Genomic DNA, 21,987 nt, shown 5'->3' with positions numbered 1-21,987 from the left:
GGGCAAAAATATGGAAAATGGAGGATGTGGCAAAAAGATTTACACTTTGACATGACGAGTGAAAAACAATAACTAAACGGTGAGAGATTGTAGAACTCAGATGGAGTTTTTTTAGTTTAGGAGATACAGCATGGGAACGGGCTGAAGAAGGGTTCCGACCCAAAACATCACCCATCCCTCTTCTCCAGAGATGCTGCATGAGCCGCTGATTCACTCCACCAAATTGTGTCCATCTCGAAATTGGTCCTTCGGCCCACAGAGTCCTCACCGACTACCATTCACCCCATCATACTAGTTGTATGTTATTCCACTTTATCATCTACTCCCTGCACACTCGGGGCAATTTTACAGAAGCCAATTAAGCTATAACTCTGCATCTGTTTAGGATGTGGGAGGGAACGGGAGCACCCGGAGGAAACCCACGTGGACACAGGAAGAACGTGCAAGCGCCAGACAGACAGCACTTGTGGGCAGGAGCGAACCCGGGTTTCTGGCACTTTGAGGTAGTGGCTCTACCAGTGGCGTCACCATGACATCCTAGTTCTGGTCCCCCAGTGCACAATTCGCCAAAGACTAATGTAGATGCAGCAAGCAAGTTGGAAAACAAATAATGTTGTTATTTAATGCAGGGAAATTGAATGCAAAAGGAGAGTATGTGCACCAGTTGTTCAAGCTGCAGGTAAGACCACATCCAGAGTCCCGATTTCAGTATTGATCTTACTGGAAAAATTGGTGTATTGTGTGCAGTTCTGGTGGCTCAATTACAGGAAGGACGTGGGGGCTTGAAGAGAGATATGTTTACCAGAGGGAGGGAAGTATATAACTTCAAGAGAGCGATAGACAGGGTAGACAGTCACAACCTTTATGAGTGTGAAAATGTTAAAGACTGGAGTGCAGAGCTTCATGGCGAGAGGGGGGAAATTTAAAGGAGCTGTGCAGAGCAAGTTTTTTTTTAACACGGAAAGAGATGGGATGCCTGGAATGTGCTGCTGGGGTGGTGGAGGCAGATATGATAGCTGCATTTCAGAGGCGTTTGGATAGGCACATGGATATGCAGTGAAGAGAGGGATCACGAGCAAAGGAGATTAGTTTAAATTGGTATCGTGTTCGGCAAAGACATTGTGGGCTGAAGGGCCTGTTCCTGTGGCCCACTCTTCTATGCCATACCAGGGAAGATGTTAATGCATTGGAAGCATTTCAGGAAAAGGTTTACTAGACCAACTACTGGAATGGGTGGGATGTCTTATATGGAAAAGTTGGATAAAGGCCTGTATCTGTTGGTTATTTACAAGAGTGCGAGGAGAATTTATTGAACATTTAAGAAACTGTTGGACGGGTACATGGATAGGACAGGTTTGGAGGGATATGGACCAAGCGTGGGCAGGTGGGACTAGTGTAGCTGGGAGATGTTGGCCAGTGTGGGAAAGCTGGGCAGAAGGGCCTGTTTCCACATTATCACTCTCTGACTCTATTTAAGATCCTAAAGGATTTTGATAGAATGGGCATGGAAAGGATGTTTCCCCCAAGGGAAGAATCTGTAACTATACACCACCATTTAAAAATAAAGAGTTAACCTTTTAAAGACATATTTGGCAAAATGTCATCTCTCTTCCTCATAGGTCAATAAAGCAGACTTGGAAGGTAGAGGCAGGTAGAGGCATTAATAAAAATGTTAATGTGGCGCACAGAATTTGGAATTTTAGAAAATGGACCATAAGACATAGGTACAGAATTAGGCCATTTGGCCCATCGAGTCTGCTGCACCATACGATCGTGGCTGTATTTTCCCCACTCAACCGCATTCTTCTGCCTTCTCCCCATGCCTTTGACACCCTTACTAATCGAGAACCCATCAATCTCAATGACAACTCAATGACTCAAGGGCAGCACAGTAGCACAGTAGCGCAGTGATAGAGTTGCTGCCTTACAGCGTTTCCAGCGCCAGAGACCCGGGTTTAATCCCGACTATGGGTGCTGTCTCTACAGAGTTTGTACGTTCTCCCCATGGGTTTTCTCTGAGATCTTCAGTTTCCTCCCACACTACAAAGACGTACAGGTTTATAGGTTGATCAGCTCTGTAAATGTAAAAATTGTTCCTAGTGTGTGTAGGATAGTGTTAACGTGCGGGGATCACTGGTCGTCGCGGACCCGGGGGGCCTGTTTCCGCGCTGTATCTCTAAACTAAACTTGGCATCCACCACCGTCTGAGGCAAAGAATTCTAAAATCTTTGATAAAGTTGAATAACTTACTCTTCAAATGGAAACACATGGGATAGAGGTAATAAACTGGCATGGATTTAAAATTTGCTGATGGATAAGTGAGCGCAGTAATAATTGAGCCTTTGAGTTCCAAGTAAGGTACCAAAGGAACCATGTTTGGACCCCAGCTGTTCACTATACTGATATTCTCTCTGTACATGCGTCCAGTCTCTGATATATGAACATCCAAGGTACAAAGCCTAGCACATTTGAACTGCTGAAAAATGTGCGTCTTTAAGAATAAGGAGTAAGCCATTTAGAATGGAGACGAGGAAACACTTTTTCTCAGAGAGTGATGAGTCTGTGGAATTCTCTGCCTCAGAGGGCGGTGGAGGCAGGTTCTCTGGATGTTTTCAAGAGAGAGCTAGATAGGGCTCTTAAAAATAGCAGAGTCAGTGGATATGGGGAGAAGGCAGGAACGGGGTACTGATTGGGGATGATCAGCCATGATCACATTGAATGGCGGTGCTGGCTCGAAGGGCCAAATGGCCTACTCCTGCATCCATTGTCTATTTATTACGGGGTGGCACAGTGATGCAGCGGTAGAGTTGCTGCCTTACCTGACCTAATCCTGACTATGGGGACTGTCTGTACAGAGTTTGTACGTTCTCTTAGTGACCATGTGGGCTTTAATTTAGTTTAGAGATACAGTTTGGAAACAGGCCCTTCAGCCCACCGAGTCTACGCCAACCAGCAATCACCATGTACACTAGTTCTATCCTACACTTAATGAACAATTTACAGAAGCAAATTAACCTACAAACCTGCACGTTTTTGGAATGTGGAAGGAAACCAGAGCACCCGGAGAAAACCAACGCAGTCTCAGGGAGAACATGCAAACTCCGTACAGTCAGCACCCGGTTTTCTCGGGGTTTTCTCCCACATCCCAAAGGTGTGCAGATTTGTAGGTTAATTGTCTTCGAAAATAGTCCTTAAAGTGTAGGATAGAGTTAGCATATGGGTGATCGCTGATTGGCGCATCCACAGTGTGCCGAAGGGCCTGTTGCCATGCTGTATCTCTGAACTAAACTAATGCCTCAATCATTTCCTGGCGTGGACGTTAACGTTGATGTTACAACACAGAGCAAAAAACACATGAACAAAGAGACCATGACAGCTGAGTGGATGGGACAGGCCGCGTTAAGTTCAGAGACTTAGACGTGCAGGTAAACAACATTGGGCACCGAGGGCAGATCAGCGTTCATGGGCAAAGTCGACTCGTTGATGGCAGTGGACACAGAGGGCAGATCAGTGACTCTGGGCTTGGTTTGTACAGGTCAAAGAAGCTACACGCTGAAGGCATATTGGTCACGCCAAACAAGGAGACTGAGACAGTGACAAAGAAGAATGATGTCGGGAACCTGCTCCAAATTTGCAAACTAAGCATCTGAACAGGTTTCAGGAATGTAACCGGTCCATATGCCTTCAAGCTACAGCATACATCGATGACTTGGATCAGGGGAAGGAACAAAGTGGTGGAGTTACTCAGCGGGTCAGGCAGCATCTCTGGAGGACATGGATAGGTGATGTTTCAGGTCTGGACCCTTCTTCAGACTGATTGTAGTGGGAGGAAAGAAAGCAGGACGAGAGGTGGGGGGGGGGAGGGTGGGACAAAGCCTGGCAAGTGATAGGTGGATACAGGTGAAGGGCCGGGGGGGGGGGGTTAATTGGCAGATGGGTGAGAGGTGAAAATATGACAAAAGGTTGTGAGATATGGAGAGAAGAGGCATGAAATGTGGTCAGGGGAAGGGATATAGGTGGAAGGAGACAGGAGGAAAAAAATAATCACAACCTTTTCTCTTTCACCTATTTCACTCATAATTTTGAACAAATTCGTTGGGCTAAATAGCTCTTATGTTCTTATTCTTCTGTGTTTCTACAGAATCAGTAACCTCAGGAAAACCTCAGTGACCCAAGGACATTTGTTTAGTTTAACTTAGAGATACAGCATGGAAACAGGTCCTTCTGCCCACCGAGTCAGTGCCAACCAGCGATCACACATACACTAACACCATCCTACACACTAGGGACAATTTACAATTTTTACAAACCAATTAACCTACAAATCTGGAGAAACTCAGCGGGTGAGGCAGCATCAGTGGAGCAAAGGAAATAGGCAATGTTTCGTTCCGAAACATTGCCTATTTCCTTCGCTCCATAGATGCTGCCTCACCTGCTGAGTTTCTCCAGCATTTTTGTCTACCTTCGATTTTCCAGCATCTGCAGTTCCTTCTTAATCATTACAAATCTGTACATCTTTGGAACGTGGGAGGAAACCAGAGCACCCGGAGAAAACCCATGTGGTCACCACTGGAAGAACGTACAAACTCTATACAGACAGCACCCGCAGTCAGGATCGAACTCGGGTCTCTGGCTCTGCAAAGTAACCACTCTACAGCAAAGTAACCACTCTACCACTGCGCCGCAGTGCTTAAAACTCAAATAGAAAATTTAAAGCAGCGTATTAGAGGAAAGGAAAAATAGGTTTATTAAAAAAACTCCAACATTCACTCGTAAATGAGATTCTGATACCGCACGCATTTACCTCTGGAGATTCAGCTTCGTGATCTGGCGAATCACCTCCATCATCATCACTACCCTTCCTCTTTCTCTTGTTTCGCACACTTTGTATGAACCCTTTGTGGAAGTCGCATATGTACAAATGTCGGACCTGAAAAATAAATGTAAAACAAAATCCTGCGTTACAATAACAAATAACCAATGGGAGGTTGCTTGCACCAGGAGAGAATGAACAGGCAATGGGCAGCACTGGGACGCAGCTGGTGGAGCTGCTGCCCAGATGCGCCAGAGACCTGACCCTGAGTTCGGTCGCAGTCAGTGTAGAGTTTGCATGTTCTTCCTGTGACCACGTGGGTCTTCTCCAGGAGTGAAGATAGACACTAAATGCTGGACTAACTCAGCGGGACAAGCAGCATCTCTGGAGAAAGCAAGTAGGTGACGTTTCAGGTCGGAAGCCTTCTTCAACCCTTCTCCGGGTGCTCCGGTTTCCCCGTATATTCCAAAGATGTGGAGGTTTGTAGGGTAATTGGTTTCTGTAAATTATCCCTCGTGTGTAAGATAGAACTAGTGTTAGGGTGATTACTGGTCGAAACAGACTCGGTGAGCCGAAGGGCCAGTTTCTATACTGTATCTCTAAAAAAAGAAATAGGAACAGAGCCAAGCTATTCGGCTTATCGACTACATCTGATCATGGCTTCTCAACCGTATACTCTTGCCTTTTCACCATAACTTTTGACGCCGTTGCTAATCAACAACCTAGCAATCTCGGCTTTGAAAGTACCCAATGACTTGGAGAGCACAGCCGTCTGTGGCAATGAATTCCACAGATTCACCACCCACTTCCCAAAGACGCGCCGGTTTGGAAGTTAATTGTCCTCTGCAGCAAGTGACGAGAAAGTGGGATAACACACAACTGCGTGAACTCAGTGGGCTGAAGGACCTGTTTCCACGCTGTATCACTAAACTTTAAGTCTTACTACCCAGGGAGGGGCTTGCGGTAGAGGGAGAAAGAAAGGCTAAAGCATTAACAGGCAAAGGTCTTTAAAATTAAGAGAAAGTATCGACGGTGGACGTACTGAAGACTATTTATGCTTGCAAAAGGAAGTGAGAAACAGAAAGCCACCAATAGCACTTTATCAGAAAAAAGTAAACCAACGGGAGATTCAGAAATAACATTTTCTTTCACTTGACGTGATGAGAATGTGGGTCTTGGCAGGAAACTTAAAAACTTAAGGGGAAACTATACAGAGAAGCACGAAAGCATTACAAGGTTATGCTGAGAGTTAGTTAAAGGACAGTGGTGCAGCGGTAGAGCTGCTGCCTCACAGCGCCAGAGACCCGGGTTCGATCCTGACTGTAGGTGCTGTCTGTACGGAGTTTGTATGTTCTCCCTGTGACCACGTGGGTTTTCTCCAGGTGCTTCGGTTTCCTCCCACACTCCAAAGACATACTGGTTTGCAGGTTACTTGGCTTCGGTGTGAATGGTAACGTGGACCCTGTGGGCTTGTTTCCAGGCCGTATCTCTAAACTAAACAAGGAACTGCAGGTAGTGGAATCTTGAGCACAGTGTTCAAGGTCCTTCAGCGCTTTGTGTTTTGCTCAAGGCGCAGAAGAATACGGCCGATGTACATGGAAACAGAAATAGTATAGATTGGTGAATAGGTTGGCATGGATGCAATGCGCCACATTTTCTGGAGGGGGTTCCAAGGTGGGGGGGGGGTGAGTCGTTTAATAGCGCTCTCGTGATTTTGAACGGATTAAAGGTGGCGTCGGACCATCAGTTGCCACTAAATTAAAGTTAGCTGAGAAAGGAACTGGGAGTTCAGGAGCAATGTATGATTTGAATTGTGCTACTTTTAAGCATGCTGAATGTAATTCAATACTATTTCAAAACATACACTCAAATTAAAAGCAAAAAACAACTTGCCGGAGGAACTTAGAGGATTAGGCAGCATCTGTGGAGGGAATGGGTAGGCTTTGCCCTCTCTTTTCCAGCTTTCTACCACCCCCCCCCCCTATAATCAATCTGAAGATGGCATGTAGTTGGGCAAGAGGACGTAACAAAGATGGAGGTGTGTAAAACTGTGGAATAAAAGCCACAGCCTGCAAGCACGACATTGAACAAGTACTATAACACCCATGGCATTCCATGCAAGCAAACACAGAAATATCGACAAAGGTCCAATTATTCTCTTCTTTTCTTTGTAGGTTTATTCAAACATCTCATGATCCTGTAATATTAGGCAGTATCATGAGCACCACACTTGGAAGCAGAACTTCAAGATGCCACACTATTTAAAGAGTCAAACTCACAGTAACTAATTGGCAGCTTCACTCACCGATGCAGGTACTTTACCCAAAAATAATGAACAGTGCAAAATTAGGACAGAATTTTCTAATGGAAATTCCCAAACTTTTCTGTTTAGAGATATTACTTGCTGAGCAGTAGTTAAAGAAGTACCAATATAAATGATCCATATTCAAATTTGAACTTTGGTCAACATCACAGATTCATAGAATTGTCACGTCATAGTAGGGAATGACAATTCGCAGCCCAACAACTAATGGAGCACAATCCTGTCAATACCATTTCCTTGCTTGTTTCCCCATAACCATACCAAGTATTCCCTCCACAGTGCCTATCCAGTTCCCTTGAAGCCCCTAAATAAGTCTGTTTCTTCCATCCCTTCACAGTGCTCCAGATTATAATTATTCCCTGAGAAAGGTGGTATTTACATCCACCTGGAACCTTTAGGCCAAAGCTTCATATTTGGGCCAGGGGGCAGCATGGTGGCGCAGCGGTAGAGTTGCTGCCTTGCAGCGCCAGAGACCCGGGTTCGATCCCGACTCTGGGTGCTGTCTGTACGGAGTTTGTACGTTCACCCCGTGACCACGTGGATTTTCGCCGAGATCTTCGGTTTACTCCCACACTCCAAAGACATACAGGTATGTAGGTTAATTGGCCTGGTGTATACGTAAATTGTCCCTAGTAGTAGGATAGTGTTAATGTGCGGGGATCGCTGGTTAGCGCAGACTCGGTGGGCCGAGGAGCCTGTTTCCGCAGTGTATCTCTATACCAAACTAAGAAAAGCCACTAAATGACTCCATTCCCACAAGGTTCCAAAGCACCTTATGTAATGTCACTCACTGCGCATGTAAAATATCGCCATACTACACCACCAACGGCTTGTTCTTCTTCACTCAAAGAGCTATTGAAGTGGCAATTGTTGGTAATTCAACAGGAACCAAGAATCAGTTGCCCGCTTGCCTATCTCCTAGCCAGCAAGCTGCCATTTTAAACCGCAGTCACACTCACCTGTATATCACTGAGGGAGTGGTAATACTTTACAGCATTCAATCAAGCCTAGTCTGGCAATAGCACTATAAAGGAAGCCACTATTTAACAAGCCATGACATGTTTTGATATAATGCCGAAATGTCCAAGACGCTTGGCGAGAACATTTACTAACTTTCACACTGCGCAATATTAGGGATGCAAACAAAGATTTGGCCAAAGATGCAGATTTTTAACGAGTAACTTAAAGGAGCAAGGTGGGGTACGATTACGGAGAACATACAACATAGAACAGTGCAATACAGTGACAGGTCCTTCAACCCACAATGACTGTGTTGAACATGATGTCAAGACCAACTCGTATCCCTATCCCTCCATTCCCTGCTAGGAGTTTAGGAATGCCAAAAACTATGAACCTTGGTGGCTGAAATTAGTACGTTCAGAGATGATCCAAAGTCTGAAGAAGGGTCCCAATTCGAAACGCCACCTTTCCTATTTCTCCAGTGATGCTGTCTGACCCGCTGAGTTAATCCAGCACTTTGTGTCTATCTTTCGTATAAAACAGCATCCGCAGTTCTTTTTTTCTACAAAGGTCAATACTGTTGGAGAGCAGATTGGTTTAGAAAATGGAGGAAGCAATGGGAAAATTTGGTCATGTGGTGGTACATCTCACAGCTGCTGGCTCACAACTCCAACAACCAAAGTTCAATCCTACTCTCCAGTCCTTTATGGGTGATGTTTATAAGGTTCAAGAATGCAAAAGTTTCTTCTAGCTATATCCTCCTATTTCCCCAAAGACATGGGTTGTAGATCATTCGATCATAGCAAGTTGCTCCTAATATGTAGGTGGCATCTGAGTGAGGGAGAGGGTGAGAAAGGAAATAATTTATTAGAATGCGGCCTGAATGCACTTCTACAGTCTGGTCACTATATCCCTGTTGATTTAATGTATTATTGTTTATTGTACATTAATTTGTTGTGCTGTTGCATTAATGTATAGAATTGAGAACTGGGCGACAGAGGTTTAAGGGGGAGGGGGGGGAAGATTTAATATGAACCGGAGGGGAAACTTTTTCCACTCAAAGGGTGGTGGCTGTATGGAACGAGCTGCTGGTGGAGGGAGATGAGGCAGGGACTATTGCAACATTTAAGAAACTATTTAGACAGGTACATGGATTGGACAGGTTTAGAGGGATATGGACCAAATGCAGGCAGGTGGGACTAGTGTAGCTGGCACATGTTGGCCGGTGTGGGGAAGTTGGGCCCGTTTCCATGCTGGAAGACTCTGTAACTTTAAATCTGCAGCAAGAAAGAACGTAATCTTTCCATTCCAGGGACAAATGACAATTAAACACTCTTGACTCCTGGCAAATATAACAGGATGAGTGTAAGATTTGTTCAATGGGTACTTGATGGTCAGCATGGTCTTGATGGGCCAAAGGTCTTGTACCCATCACAGTGAGAATCTAGAAGCATGGATATGAATGCTAACGTCATAGTGCTGTTTAAAAATCACCAGGTATAGATCAGCAAGCATGAAGGTGATGGGTGACTGAAACTTGGAATAGGGGAATGGGAATGTCATATTTGGACGGCTTCAGTTACACAAAGGTAAAGGTACAGGGAAGCTAGCCAGGGAGCATACACAGTACAGAAGCATGCATTGGAGTTTCAGCAGATATTCTGTGGCAGGAGAATCAGGCAATGTTACAGATGGTAGAAAGTGTGTACAGGTGGTGTGTTCATTGAGATTAAATTAAAAGTTTCCATACAGCCTGAGGCAGTTTTAGATAGATGTTGCGGAAAAAGTTTAGTTTATTATTGCCACGTGGACTGAGGTAGTGAAAAGCTTTTGTTTGCGTGTTGAGAAGGGAAAAATAGATCAGCTACGATTGAATGACTGAGTAGACCCGATGGGCCGAATGGCCTACTACTGCTCCTATAACTTATGAAATATCCAGTCAAAGAGAAGACTACACATGAAGAAAAGGCTACACGTGAAATATTGAGTCATTAATATCACTAATGAGGCAACTCAGGGTGTCATCGGGTAAACCTCTTCTCAACAGTGTTTAATTGTTAAATATATAGCAACTAGAGAGCGGTCCTGACTTACCATATACCTTATTGGAGACCCTCAGACTATTTTAATCAGGTTTTATATTGCACTAAACGTTATTACCTTTATTCTGTAACTGCACACAGTGGACGGCTCGATTGTAATCATGTATCGTCTTTCCGCTGACTGAATAGCACGCATCAATAAAAGCTTTTCACTGTACCTCGGTGCATGTGACACTAAACTAAGCTAAATGATCAGCCTGATAGTTTATAGACAGTGAGGGGGGGGGGGTCACTATTGAGGCAGCACAGGGTGTTATCAGTGGTGGGTAAACCTTTTCACAAGAGTGTTTAATTGTCATATGTATCAAAAATTAAATCATGAAATTCTTGCTTGCAGTAGCACAACAGGTCTGTAAAGACAGTACTCATAGATTACATAATAAACAAACATAAAAGTTCAATAAATTAAAAATATAGTGCAAAGCAAAAACCCAAAGCTCCTAGTGCAACCAAGACAAGTTCATAAGTGTAGGAAGGAACTGCAGATGCTGGTTTACACCAAAGATTGACACAAAATGCTGGAGTAACTTTGCGGGTCAGACAGCATCTCTGGAGAAAAAGAATAGGTGGCATTTTGAATCAAGACCCTTCACTAGTCTGAAGAAAGAGTCCCAATCCGAAACGTCACCTATTCCTTTTCTTCAGTGGTGCTGCCTGATCCGCTGAGTTATTCCAGCATTTTGTGTCTAAGACAGTTCATCGTTTAGTTGGTGCTTGTAGTGTTGAAGAGCCTGATAGTTGTTGGGAAGAAGCTGTTCCTGAACCCGGAGTTCACGGTTTTCAGACATCTGTTTCTTCTTCCCGATGTCAGGGTGAAATGGGAGTCTGGCCAGGGTGGTGCGGGTCCGTAATATGTGTATGGGAAAACCGATGTTGCATTTCTGAAATGAGTCGCCATGGTGATGTGAAAAGGAGAGAGACAAGGATAGATCCTTGGGGGATGCCAGAACAAACAACACAAGTCTAGGAAGAGAAGCCACTTTTGGTAAGTAGACCACAACTCGGATCTAAAACAATAGAAGGACGCAAGTTGAACTCGACCAGTTGAGTGTAAAAAGAGGTAGAGAGGAAAGTTGGTGTGGCAAATGGTATCAAAGATGGCAGAGTTCAGGAACAATAAGGTAGAACAAAGGTAGATACAAAATGCTGGAGTAACTCCGAGGGACAGGCAGCATCTCTGGGGAGAAGGAATGGGTGACGTTTCAGGTCGAGACCCTTCTTCAGACTGATCCAATAAGGTAGAACGATTTGTTATTGTCAGACTCGCATTGGACACACTAGATTTTGGTACATGTGGCAGGGATGAAAACCTAGTTGGAGGAAGTCAGTCAACAACAGGATTGTAGGGTGGTGTAGCTGGTAGAGCTGCTACCTCACAGCAACAGCGAGCTGGGTTCGATCCTGACCTCCGGTGCCATCTGTATGGAGTTTGCATGTTCTCTCTGTGATAGTGTGGGTTTCCTTCCCAATGCCAAGGATGTGCGGGTCTGTAGGTTAATTGGTCTCTGTAAATTGCCCATAGTGTGTAACGAAAGTGGGATAACATAGGGCTAGTGTAAACTGGTGATCGATGGTCGGCGTGGACTCAATGGGCGAAGGGGCCTGTTTCCATGCTGTAACTTTCAATCAATTCAATCAAAGACGTTCTGGGAAGGATGAACTGGGGCTTTCTCAGTACCCTGGTCAATATACACATTAGTCAATCAAACTTACAAAAGCAAAATCACCTTTTTCTTTGTAGGACGTGTAACAAACTGGCTGCCACATTTCACAAAGATTAGCCATGGACATATAAAAACACTTCAGTGGTTGAAGAAGGAGCTGCAAGAGTGTATAAGTACAATTCCTATTGTATACCGTTTTAAAATAGTCGCTTTGATTGAGTGATCTAATTTTCTACCAATTCGTCGGCAGCATTTAATATTACAAAGGCTGTCAGCTCAAGTGCAACAAACGTGCAATGTTCACGGGTCCGACGAGGCTGTGTGTCAACGGACTATTTGACCATGAGGGCAAGGCAAGCCAAAAATATATTCTCGCTCGATGTACAAAGACATTAAAGAGTCACCATGTAGCCATCAACGATTAGTTCTGTGGTTAACTATAAGCAGCCTTTTCGGTGAATACAATTAAAACAGCATGTCAAGAATGGAAGCTGGAGCTTTTCTGGTCTGCGTAGTAACCAACTCTACCGTGTTATTTACCATCATTGCCTGGGAGACTACTTCACTCACCAAGTCGTTTGCCACCGACTCACCAATGTTAAGCTGTAGGTCATTCGTGAAACACAGTTTACGTGACTTTTTACTATCTCGCTAAGCTTGTGAAAATGATGGTCGACTTCAAAACAAAGATCTGGGATAATGGAATCGAAAAATCCGAGCGGGTGTTTTAATTTTTAAAGGCGTCTCTTTTGACAGGTTAAGTGGTTACGGGGTGTTGAAATGCACATTTCAGGCCTCATGACAGTCTCTCAACTGCTGAGTTGCAGATACTGAAAATAGTTTATTCCCGCCCCCTCCCTTTATTTACAGGATAACTTGGGTTGCTTTTGGAGAAATGTGACTGGTCTGGAAATGAAGGCAATTTAAAAAAAATATATTCAGACTTACGTTCTTGTCGGTTTCCAGTTTGAGTTTCTTCTGCGAGATACTTTTCTGAATCCTCTTGCTGAAGCTAGCGTTGCCGGCAGGGCGGTTACACCTCTCTCCATCGTCAACCAGACAGCAAATGTGGCCAAAACCTGGAGCCCCGGCGCCGCCATCCCGACTGTCTTCTTCGGTACTAAAACCGTTCATTCTTTTTTGTTACCTTTTTTTTGGGCTTTCTTCAAATCCCCTCCCCCTTCAGGGAACGGGTCTATCAACTCTTGTGTCGGTTCGAGACTGCCAGTTGTACTCCCACTTCCACAACAAGAAAAAAACAAACTATTTTTGAAAACAAAAATATATGTATATGAAAAAAGAATTCAATATGGCAGAACGTGTTCCTTTAACGGCGGGTTAAAGAACTCATGCTGTAACTTTGGCAATGGGTTTAATTCCTGCAATTTAAACAAAATTTGAATTCTCTTTTTCCCAGCCAGCTCACAATGGCCGTGGAAACCTCTCTAACAATCTTGCGGCGCTAATGCGCGTCTTTGAAGAAAAATTAAAAAAGGGGGGCGGGGACGAAAAAAATACACACACACACGCACAGAGAGCTACCAGGATTGAAGTATGGTGTTTTCATTCAGCCTAGGACGTCAGGCTTATGGATGGTATTGCACGCGTCCTTTCTCTCAAGAATGCAGGGGAGTGAGGGCTAGAGGGGCAAAGAGAAAGAAAAAAAGAACAAAAACTAAAATATATATATATTACACTTGGTCTGCCTACAATACACAAGTCCAGCCCAACAGCTGTTGCCATGTACAACCCTTCCAAATGGAATCAGGAAATAATGCCCCTGCATTGATACATTGCCAACGTTCCAAAGCGCACGGCTCGGGGCTCTGATTGGTGGCGGCTCGTAGCGACTGCGACTGCCGGGGAGTGCGCCGGGAAATTGAGTCCTCCAGCCGGCACTCTGCTCCCGTTCGCCATGGCGTGTGGACTACATCCCCCGGCATGCTGCGCTCGCCGATACCGGGCATGCACACGTGGGCAGGCTGGATGCGGAAGGAGTGTGGAGACAATGGGCGAAGGGGATCTTTTTTCGACAATAAAAAACAAGAAAGATTGCACACGCGGTTCAAAAATAAAGTGCCGTGGGCTCTGCAAGCAGCGGTTAATTATACGAAATGGCAAATAGAAGTATGTTTCTCTTGAATTAAAAACATATCGCTTTTTTTGTTCTAATTACTAGGGAGTTTTGTTCCGACAATGTCGGGGGGAGTTTATATTTTTCCTACGCTACTGTCAAGTCGAGTTTATTGTCATGTGCATAAGTACGGCGAGGTACAGATGCAACGGAAATTTTGCTTACAGCAGCAGCACAGGCACATAGACTCTAACAACACACACACACACACAATATAAATTATAAATAAATTACACACATTCTGCAAGACAGTGAAAAGAAAGACTGCAATAATCGAGGCATTAATGCAAAACGCAATTATGAATTAAATCTGCGATAGTGCAAGATGTGGTCTGTAGTGTTCCCGTTGTTGAGCTAAAATGAGGATTGTGTTTAAAGTGGTGGACTTTAAATGCTCTTGAATTATGAGTTGTGCAAAATGCACAGCGTCAACGTTCTTTTTGCTGCACTGATCATTCTCCAGCATCGCTTCCTGTTTACTGTGCTGAGTACCAGGCGAAATTTAAAACCCGGAAGTTTGACATTTTAACAGGGAATACTATTCAAGAGTTTGTGAAATCAACTGAATAAATTCAGTGTCAAATCTAAATGTGCGATAACCATAAGGTTTACATAATTTACTATTATGCAACCTAGATTTATTAATGCTGACGGACTATCGACGTAAAAAGTTTAAAACATTCTACCTCACCGACGCAGTAATGTAAACAAACACACTTAAGCTGCTAAGCAGCGAAAGTCAACATAACCGAGTAATGGTCGACGAGCGCGGTTTGGGGCCTAAACTGTACAATAATAAATTAGTCCTTGATATGACGTGAACAGGAGGCGCTGAGTCCGGAAGAAAAGAACTTCTTTGGACATAATAATGCAAGTGTGGTCAGCCGACTTATCCAAGGCTTTATTTTTAAAGCCTTGAATAAGAGACAAACCGAGGAGGCATAAATTAGACATTGATTGTAAAATAAAACGTGTGCATAATGTTTTGTGGCAGAAGAAACACACCGGGACCGTAGCACGACCATAGTAAAGCAAACGAGAGAAGCAAAGTCACAACTTGCGAAGACCTGTGACCTTCAACTGTCTGGAAGGACACAGGCTTGTAAATATTATCACTGTCAGGCTCTCCCGGATCCTTCACCTTGCAGGGTTACATTTGTATAAGACACTGCAACACAGCACTGTAAGGTTTCTTTGCAATGACTTGGGGCAACTAGAGAAAGGCAGGTTCCACGGTCTTGCGCATGATGTTTATATGTAGAGAAAATATATATTTAGAACTGAAAAATGAAAATGTCAGAAAGATATAGGAATGTCATTAGAAACAAACAAGCCAGGTGTCATATAGCAATGTTATTGGAAACAAACAAATTAGGAGGCAATCCCAGAGCTAAAAGAACAGTTTTTTATGGTTTAGCTGGATGAGAGAACATGTTTCTTTCTTGTACTTTTCTTTAGCTCGTGGACTACTTTTAGCAATATTGGTTTGCTCAGTTTTCTTCCTCTCATTTCCAACAAATCATGTGGACCCAAAGAATTATTGTTAGCATGAATTCATTAAAATAATTAATTTGTTTTATCTCACTTAATTGGTTCATTGGACATGAATAGAATTAGGCCATTTGGCCCATCGAGTCTACTCCATCATTCCTGATCTATCTTTCCCTCTCAACCCCATTCTCCAACCGTCTCCCCAAAACCTTTGAAATCCTTACTAATCAAGAACCTATCAATCTCCACTTTAAAAATACCCAATGACTTAGTCTGTGGCAATGAATTCCACAGATTCACTTGGTAAATAAATTCCTCCTTTCTGCAGGTACGTCCTTTTATTCAGAGGCTATGCTCTCTGGTCCTAGACATGCCCACTACTGGAATCATCTTCTCCACATCCACTCTGACTAGGAATGATTTTCTCCATTTCCACTTATCATTTCAACCGGAATCTATCAGGTGTGTAAAAACATCTTGCAAACTTCACTGTTCCTTAGCTTTTTGTGAAATGGTTAGTTAGGCAAAAAAAATAAGGCAAAGACATTTTTTTATTCACTGTTTTTCTTGAAGTAAATTCCTGATTTGAAACAGATAGGTATAGTGAACTAGAATAATTTCACAAATCTTAACTGCTTGAATCGTTAGAGGGTGTAAAACTGTAAAATTTTAAGAAACTGAAGCTACGCTTCAGAATATTAATCTCCTTCTTTCCAACATCGTTTGTGCCAACATGCACTACAACTTCCGGCTGTTCACCTTAGCCCTTGAGGATTTTCTGCACTCTGTCCGTGACATCCTGGATGAGGGGGGATCTTATAGAAACATATAAAATGACTGGACAAGCCAGATGCAGGAAAAATGTTCCCAATGTTGGGCGAGTCCGGAACCAGGGGCCACAGTCTTAGAATAAAAGGGAGGCCATATAAGACTGAGGTGAGAAAAAACTTTTTCACCCAGAGAGTTGTGGAATTGTGGAATTCCCTGCCACAGAGGGCAGTGGAGGCCAAATCACTGGATGGATTTAAGAGAGTTAGATAGAGCTCTAGGGGTTAGTGGAATCAAGGGATATGGGGAGAAGGCAGGCACGGGTTTTTGATTGGGGACGATCAGCCATGATCACAATGAATGGCGGTGCTGGCTCGAAGGGTTGAATGGCCTCCTCCTACACCTATTTTCTATGTTTCTATGTTTTTTTCCCCAGAGTAAAAAAAAAATTGGAGCGCTATCAGCGTTTCCACTTTGACGGCAATTACTCGAAATTCTGGTTCCGGCCGCTGGAAGTTTTGGGGAAAAGAAATTGTGACAATCCGTGCCAGCGCAGATCGGGGAAGCCATTGACGCAGTAGCAATGCAAAATGACGCTGCCTCTCCACGCATGTGCAGTGGGCCCGGGCGGGTTCAGATCTCCATTTGCACTCCACACAATCACCTCGATGCCTCGTGTCTACTCCAGGTAACTAGTGGAATACTGCATTGCGGGAATGCCCGTTTCTCTGGGCTGGGGTGGGGGGGGGGGGGGGGGGCTGCGGTGCGGAGTTGCAGCCTCGCTGCATGGGAGGGAGAGAGAGGGGGAGGGAGGGAGAAAGAAGGGGGGATGTGAGAGGGGGAAAGGGGGGTTGAGACAGAGGGGGACAGAGAGAGAGTGGAGGGGGAGATAGAGGGATGGGGAGGGAGAGAGAGGTGGAGGGAGAAAGGGGAGGGGGGGGGAGAGGGAAAACGGGATTATCTTTAGTGAGATTGAAAATTAAGGTAGGTTTTAGACCAATTATATTGTCTCCTCCACGTGAATAATATCAAACAATTGGAACTTGTTTCTTTTCCTTGATAACAATACTGAAAAATATGAATTCCATAGTTTGCGACTCATTTTGCATATTTTTAATGTGCACACACTAACACAGTCAAACAGTAACAGGCAATCAAATCAACACAAAAAAACATTTTCTAAAAAAAGGTTTTATTTACTGCAAAAACTTACAGTATTTCATTTGTAGTTTTTGCATGCTTTATAACATTTTACAGTACAACTTGATTATTAAAACAAGGACAGCTTCAATTCTTAATTTAAAAAAATGCATACAACAATGACCCCATTTCAACCACCAAAATTATTTCTGAAATATTGGTCAAAAATCTGGTGCAAAAATGCTCCAAAATAAGGCTCAGAATGTACCAGTGCTTCTAAAACCCCAGAGCTTCCAGGGCCCTTAAGCAGGCCCTGGACCCCGGCCGCAAGGGTCTTTCAGCTTTGCGCTTGTGATATGCGGTACGTACACTTACTTCACATAACATTTTTGTAATCCTACCATGCCACCCCCATTTCTGAAAAGCTTCGAACGGGCCTGGTGTATAATATTTTTGACACTGTCATATGCCTTTCTTACATATGCTGCCACAATGCACTGTAGTCTCTAAACAACATTTCAGTAATTTTCCTTGCCATCCATTTCAGAATAATAGTGTTTTAAGCTGATAACTCGAAACTAGCACTGGCAATAAATAAAAAGCGCAGCTTTCCAGCCCTTATCTTAGCAATGTTACAAAATTTTGAGATTTTCTAAATCATCTGCAATTTATCCCATCAGATAAAGCATAAAAATAAGTTTAATTTGACACCTAATTCACTTTCATATCTTCAGTATTAAAAAAGTTATGGCCATTTTCATACTCGGAAATTAGCATCTTGTTCCCTATTGCTTTTCCATTGACTTAACTCAAAAGCTGTGATCGAGGACAGTCAAAAGCCCATAACTTTCTTAAAAATTAAGAACTGAAATACATTTTCAGTTATTATAAAAGGAACGCGATCGATTGGAACGTTGCGGTGCGGTGAATTTTAACCCCATATCGGCAGGAGAAACACTGCCGGTTCGTATGGGGCCTAAATCACCTTTTCGCAACGTAAAATTTGGATTAAGGTAATCCTAAGAAACACATTTATATGTAAAATAAAGGGCTTACCTTTAGCTGTCCCGTACTTGAAATCCGTCCCGTTATCGGCGTTGACGGCATTAGAAGCGGATTTTTATTTTACTCCAGCGCTGAAATTGTCCCGCGATTTATTTTTAAAAAATTCACAGAACAGCAGTCGGTACAATTCTTCCACATTAGCTGCAGCCCGAGAAAATATATCTCGGACAGGCAGGAGAAAAAACGCATTTTAACCATGCCCCCACCCCTCAAAGGCGCCAAAGTCACGCACACGGCCAGTGGCAGAACTGCAGCGCTGCTGAAGGTAAGTTTTGCAACATACCTACTCATCTCATTGGCCACGCTCGGCTGCACATCAGTGTCAATCTGGTGGACTCTTCCATCTTCCTCTCGTCGTGGGGTTGGGGGATTGGGAGGGGCCTCACAAGTGGAATAGCCTAGGGCCTCTCTTCATCTAAATCCGGCCCTGGAGGGGACCTTACTTAAATATATGATTATTAAGGGTTTGGACACGCTAGAGGCAGGAGACATGTTCCCGATGTTGGGGGAGTCCAGAACCAGGAGCCACAGTTTAAGAATACGGGGTAAGGCATTTAGATCGGAGATGAGGAAACACTTTTTCACAGAGAGAGTTGTGAGTCTGTAGAATTCACTGCCACAGAGGGTGGTGGAGGCCGGTTCTCTGGATACTTTCAAGAGAGAGCTTGATAGGCCTCTTAAAGATAGCGGAGTCAGGGCATATGGGGAGAAGGCAGGGACGGGGTATTGTTTGCGGATGATCAGCCATGATCACATTGAATGGTGGTGCTGGCTCGAAGGGCCGAATGGCCTATTCCTGCACTTATTGTCTATTGCTTTGAAATGTCATGCATAATACCAGTGCCTAAGAGCAAGAGGAAATGCCTCAATGACGATCTTCATGGCGATGAAGAGCTTTGAGAGGTTGGTTATGATGCAAATCAGTACCTGCCTTAGTATGGATCTAGACACTCTACAATTCGCCTACTGCCATACCAGATCCTCAAAGGATGCTCATGCTGGTTCTCAACCCTGCACGGGACCACTTGGACAATAAGAACATATACATTAGTTTGTTCATCGACTGCAGATAAAACCTATCAACTCGGAATTAGGGCTCTGTTTATCCCTATGCAATTGGATCCTGGAGTTCCTCATTAGCAGTACAAATTGACAACACTTCCTCATTGATATCCATCAAAGCAGGATCACCTCAAGGCTGCATGCTCTACTCTCCCTGTACCCACGACAGTGTAGATTTATGTTTATTATTGTGACATGTACCGAGGTTCAGTGAAAAGCTTTGTTTTGCATGCTATCCAAACTGATCAGATATACCACAATCACGTCAAATGCAAGTACAAGCACTCGAGCAAAAGGGAACTTAGAGGTAGAGGTGGGGTGGAAGATTGCAACCTTCACGCGGTCCGCCCTGTTTTGACGACTGTAATTAACCCGGCACGCACAATCAAATAAGATCAAATAGAACAAGTTGTCCTACAACTTTAGGCTGTGCACGCCATACGCAAGAAGAGGTAGAGGTGAATTACAGTGCTCTAGCTTTTGGATGGACTGTTCAGAAGCCTGACAATCAAAGAGAAGGAACTGTTCCTGAGTCTGTTGATGCATCCATTCAGGCTTCTGTATCCTGTCAGGCAGAAGCAGGGTGAAGAAGGAATGCCTGTGGGTGAGAAAAGTGTTTGATTATGTTGGGTGCTTTTCCAAGGCAGTGTTATGTGTAAATGGAGTTGATGGTGGGAAGTCTGGTCTGTGTGATGGACTGGGCTGCACCTACAACTCTCTGCAATTTCTTGCAGTCTTGGGCAGAGCTATTCCTGAACCAAGCTGTGATGCAACCCAACAGTATGCTTTCTATGGTGTTATTTATTGACTTCAGCACCATAATCCCATTCAAACTAATCTCCAAACTTGTGGACCTAGGAACCAGCTTTTTCTCTCTGGCGCTGGATTCTCGACTTTCTGACCCACAGACCTCAATGAATGAGGATAGGTGACAAGACCTCTTCAGACACAGCTCCAAAGAAAAATAATTAGACAGTGGAAGGCTCATTTGGTCCAACTCATCCACATCAGTGTGTCAAACTGGGAAGTACCCTGATATTTTTCATCTATATCCATTGCTATATGTGATCATCCACTGTATTCTAGTTTCAGAAAATAATTTCAGCAAACTTGCAAGATGTGCACTATTTGACTATATATTTTTTTGTAGATGACGTGAACTAGTCACCTGCTCATGACTAATGTTGAAAAAGGCAGTTGCAAAGCCAAACTTAAATGATAAAATATCTACATTTATCAACTATTGTACTCCTTTTTGAATTTGCTCGTAGATTTGCTATTCTGCAACTTCTGAGAAAGACTCAATTTCCAATGGTTGCTTCATGCCAAGGGCATGATTAATATTGATGATGATTTCTATATATTCCAGCATGAAGAACATGCAGGTCTGGAATTGTGGAGTGGAACCGCACAGAGGAAGGTATCCAGGTTACTTTCTCTGTGCCATACGTTTGAATGAATATCCAATTACTCCAACTTCCTGCTTTTTTCCCCATAGCACAATTTTTTTTCCATTCTAAGGATTTCTCTATTTCACTCAAAATATTATTATTGAATTTGCGTCCACCATCGTTTTAAAAATTTCAAGCTCATGGCATGATTTTTTTCTGTTTGTTACTTTTAGTTGTTTTGCCAAGGTTTTAGACCAATGCCTTCTGGTTCGAGCCTCCTGCCACAGGAAAGCCTTTCCCTTTAATTTGTCTACCAAATATCCTCATGGATTCTAACAACTCAATAATATTTCCTCCTTCCCTGCTGTAAGATAAACAAACCCAATTTCAATAGGTTCTTCACATAGCTATGTCTCTCATCCATGGCACAATTTCTGCTAAATCTCCTCTGTATCCTCTTTGCAATCTTAATATCCTTTCTCTACATAATTCTTTCTGCATAAAATCAAATGCAGGTGTCACTGGTTCCTAACCATTTTTACACAAAGGTTCAACAATGTCCTTGCTATTGTACTCTAGGGTACTATTTCTAAAACAAGGGTTCAATGTGCTTTCTCAAATTTTCCACCTTCTTTAAGAGGGTACAATATCTGTTTACAACTCCCCATAAAATGGTATTGTTTTGTTTGTTTTGCTTCTTCACATTTTTCTGAACCAAATGAACCATTTCATATTTCCCATTGCAAAATGTCACCAGCCACGTCAGCTCTAATTTTAGAGAATTTTGTCATCTTTGAATCCTTGAATTTACATTACAATACATCTACGCACTAAATTATGAATATTATATACCGTCAGATTATTAATACTTATGAAAAATGACTCAATAACGATTCATTGGGTACACAGTACAGTATCAACCCCCTTTAATTCCCTAGGATTCAATTTTACTATGAAAATTGTTCATAGCACTTTCTATTTCTCCATCAAAAAATTCAAACATGTTATTCAAACATCATCTGGCTTTAACAAATCTATGGTAGACACAAAATGCTGGAGCAACTCAGCGGGTCA

General features: G+C 43.3%; 1 protein-coding gene and 1 long non-coding RNA gene across 2 annotated transcripts in view; one reads left to right on the top strand and one right to left on the bottom strand.

Annotated features, from left to right (window-relative positions):
- sap30 (Sin3A associated protein 30) overlaps positions 1–13,636 on the bottom strand; it is a 28,200-nt gene extending 14,564 nt beyond the window's left edge. The window contains exons 1-2 of the mRNA XM_033018317.1: positions 12,811–13,636; positions 4,805–4,930 (exon numbers count right to left, since the gene is read on the bottom strand). Of these exons, the coding sequence (XP_032874208.1) occupies positions 4,805–4,930; positions 12,811–12,996 (312 nt within the window). The 5' untranslated portion in view covers positions 12,997–13,636. The remainder of the gene's footprint in view (positions 1–4,804; positions 4,931–12,810) is intronic.
- A 95-nt stretch (positions 13,637–13,731) lies between these two features.
- On the top strand, positions 13,732–18,692 carry LOC116971279. The gene is made up of 4 exons (XR_004411460.1): positions 13,732–13,989; positions 15,816–15,949; positions 16,692–16,943; positions 18,571–18,692. It is a non-coding gene; the product is annotated as an uncharacterized LOC116971279 (long non-coding RNA).
- The last annotated feature ends 3,295 nt before the right edge of the window (positions 18,693–21,987 follow it).

This window comes from Amblyraja radiata, chromosome 3, assembly GCF_010909765.2.
Source record: "Amblyraja radiata isolate CabotCenter1 chromosome 3, sAmbRad1.1.pri, whole genome shotgun sequence".
Classification (NCBI taxonomy): domain Eukaryota; kingdom Metazoa; phylum Chordata; class Chondrichthyes; order Rajiformes; family Rajidae; genus Amblyraja; species Amblyraja radiata.
Note: the sequence above shows the minus strand (reverse complement) of the source record. Positions and strands in the feature narration are given on the sequence as shown.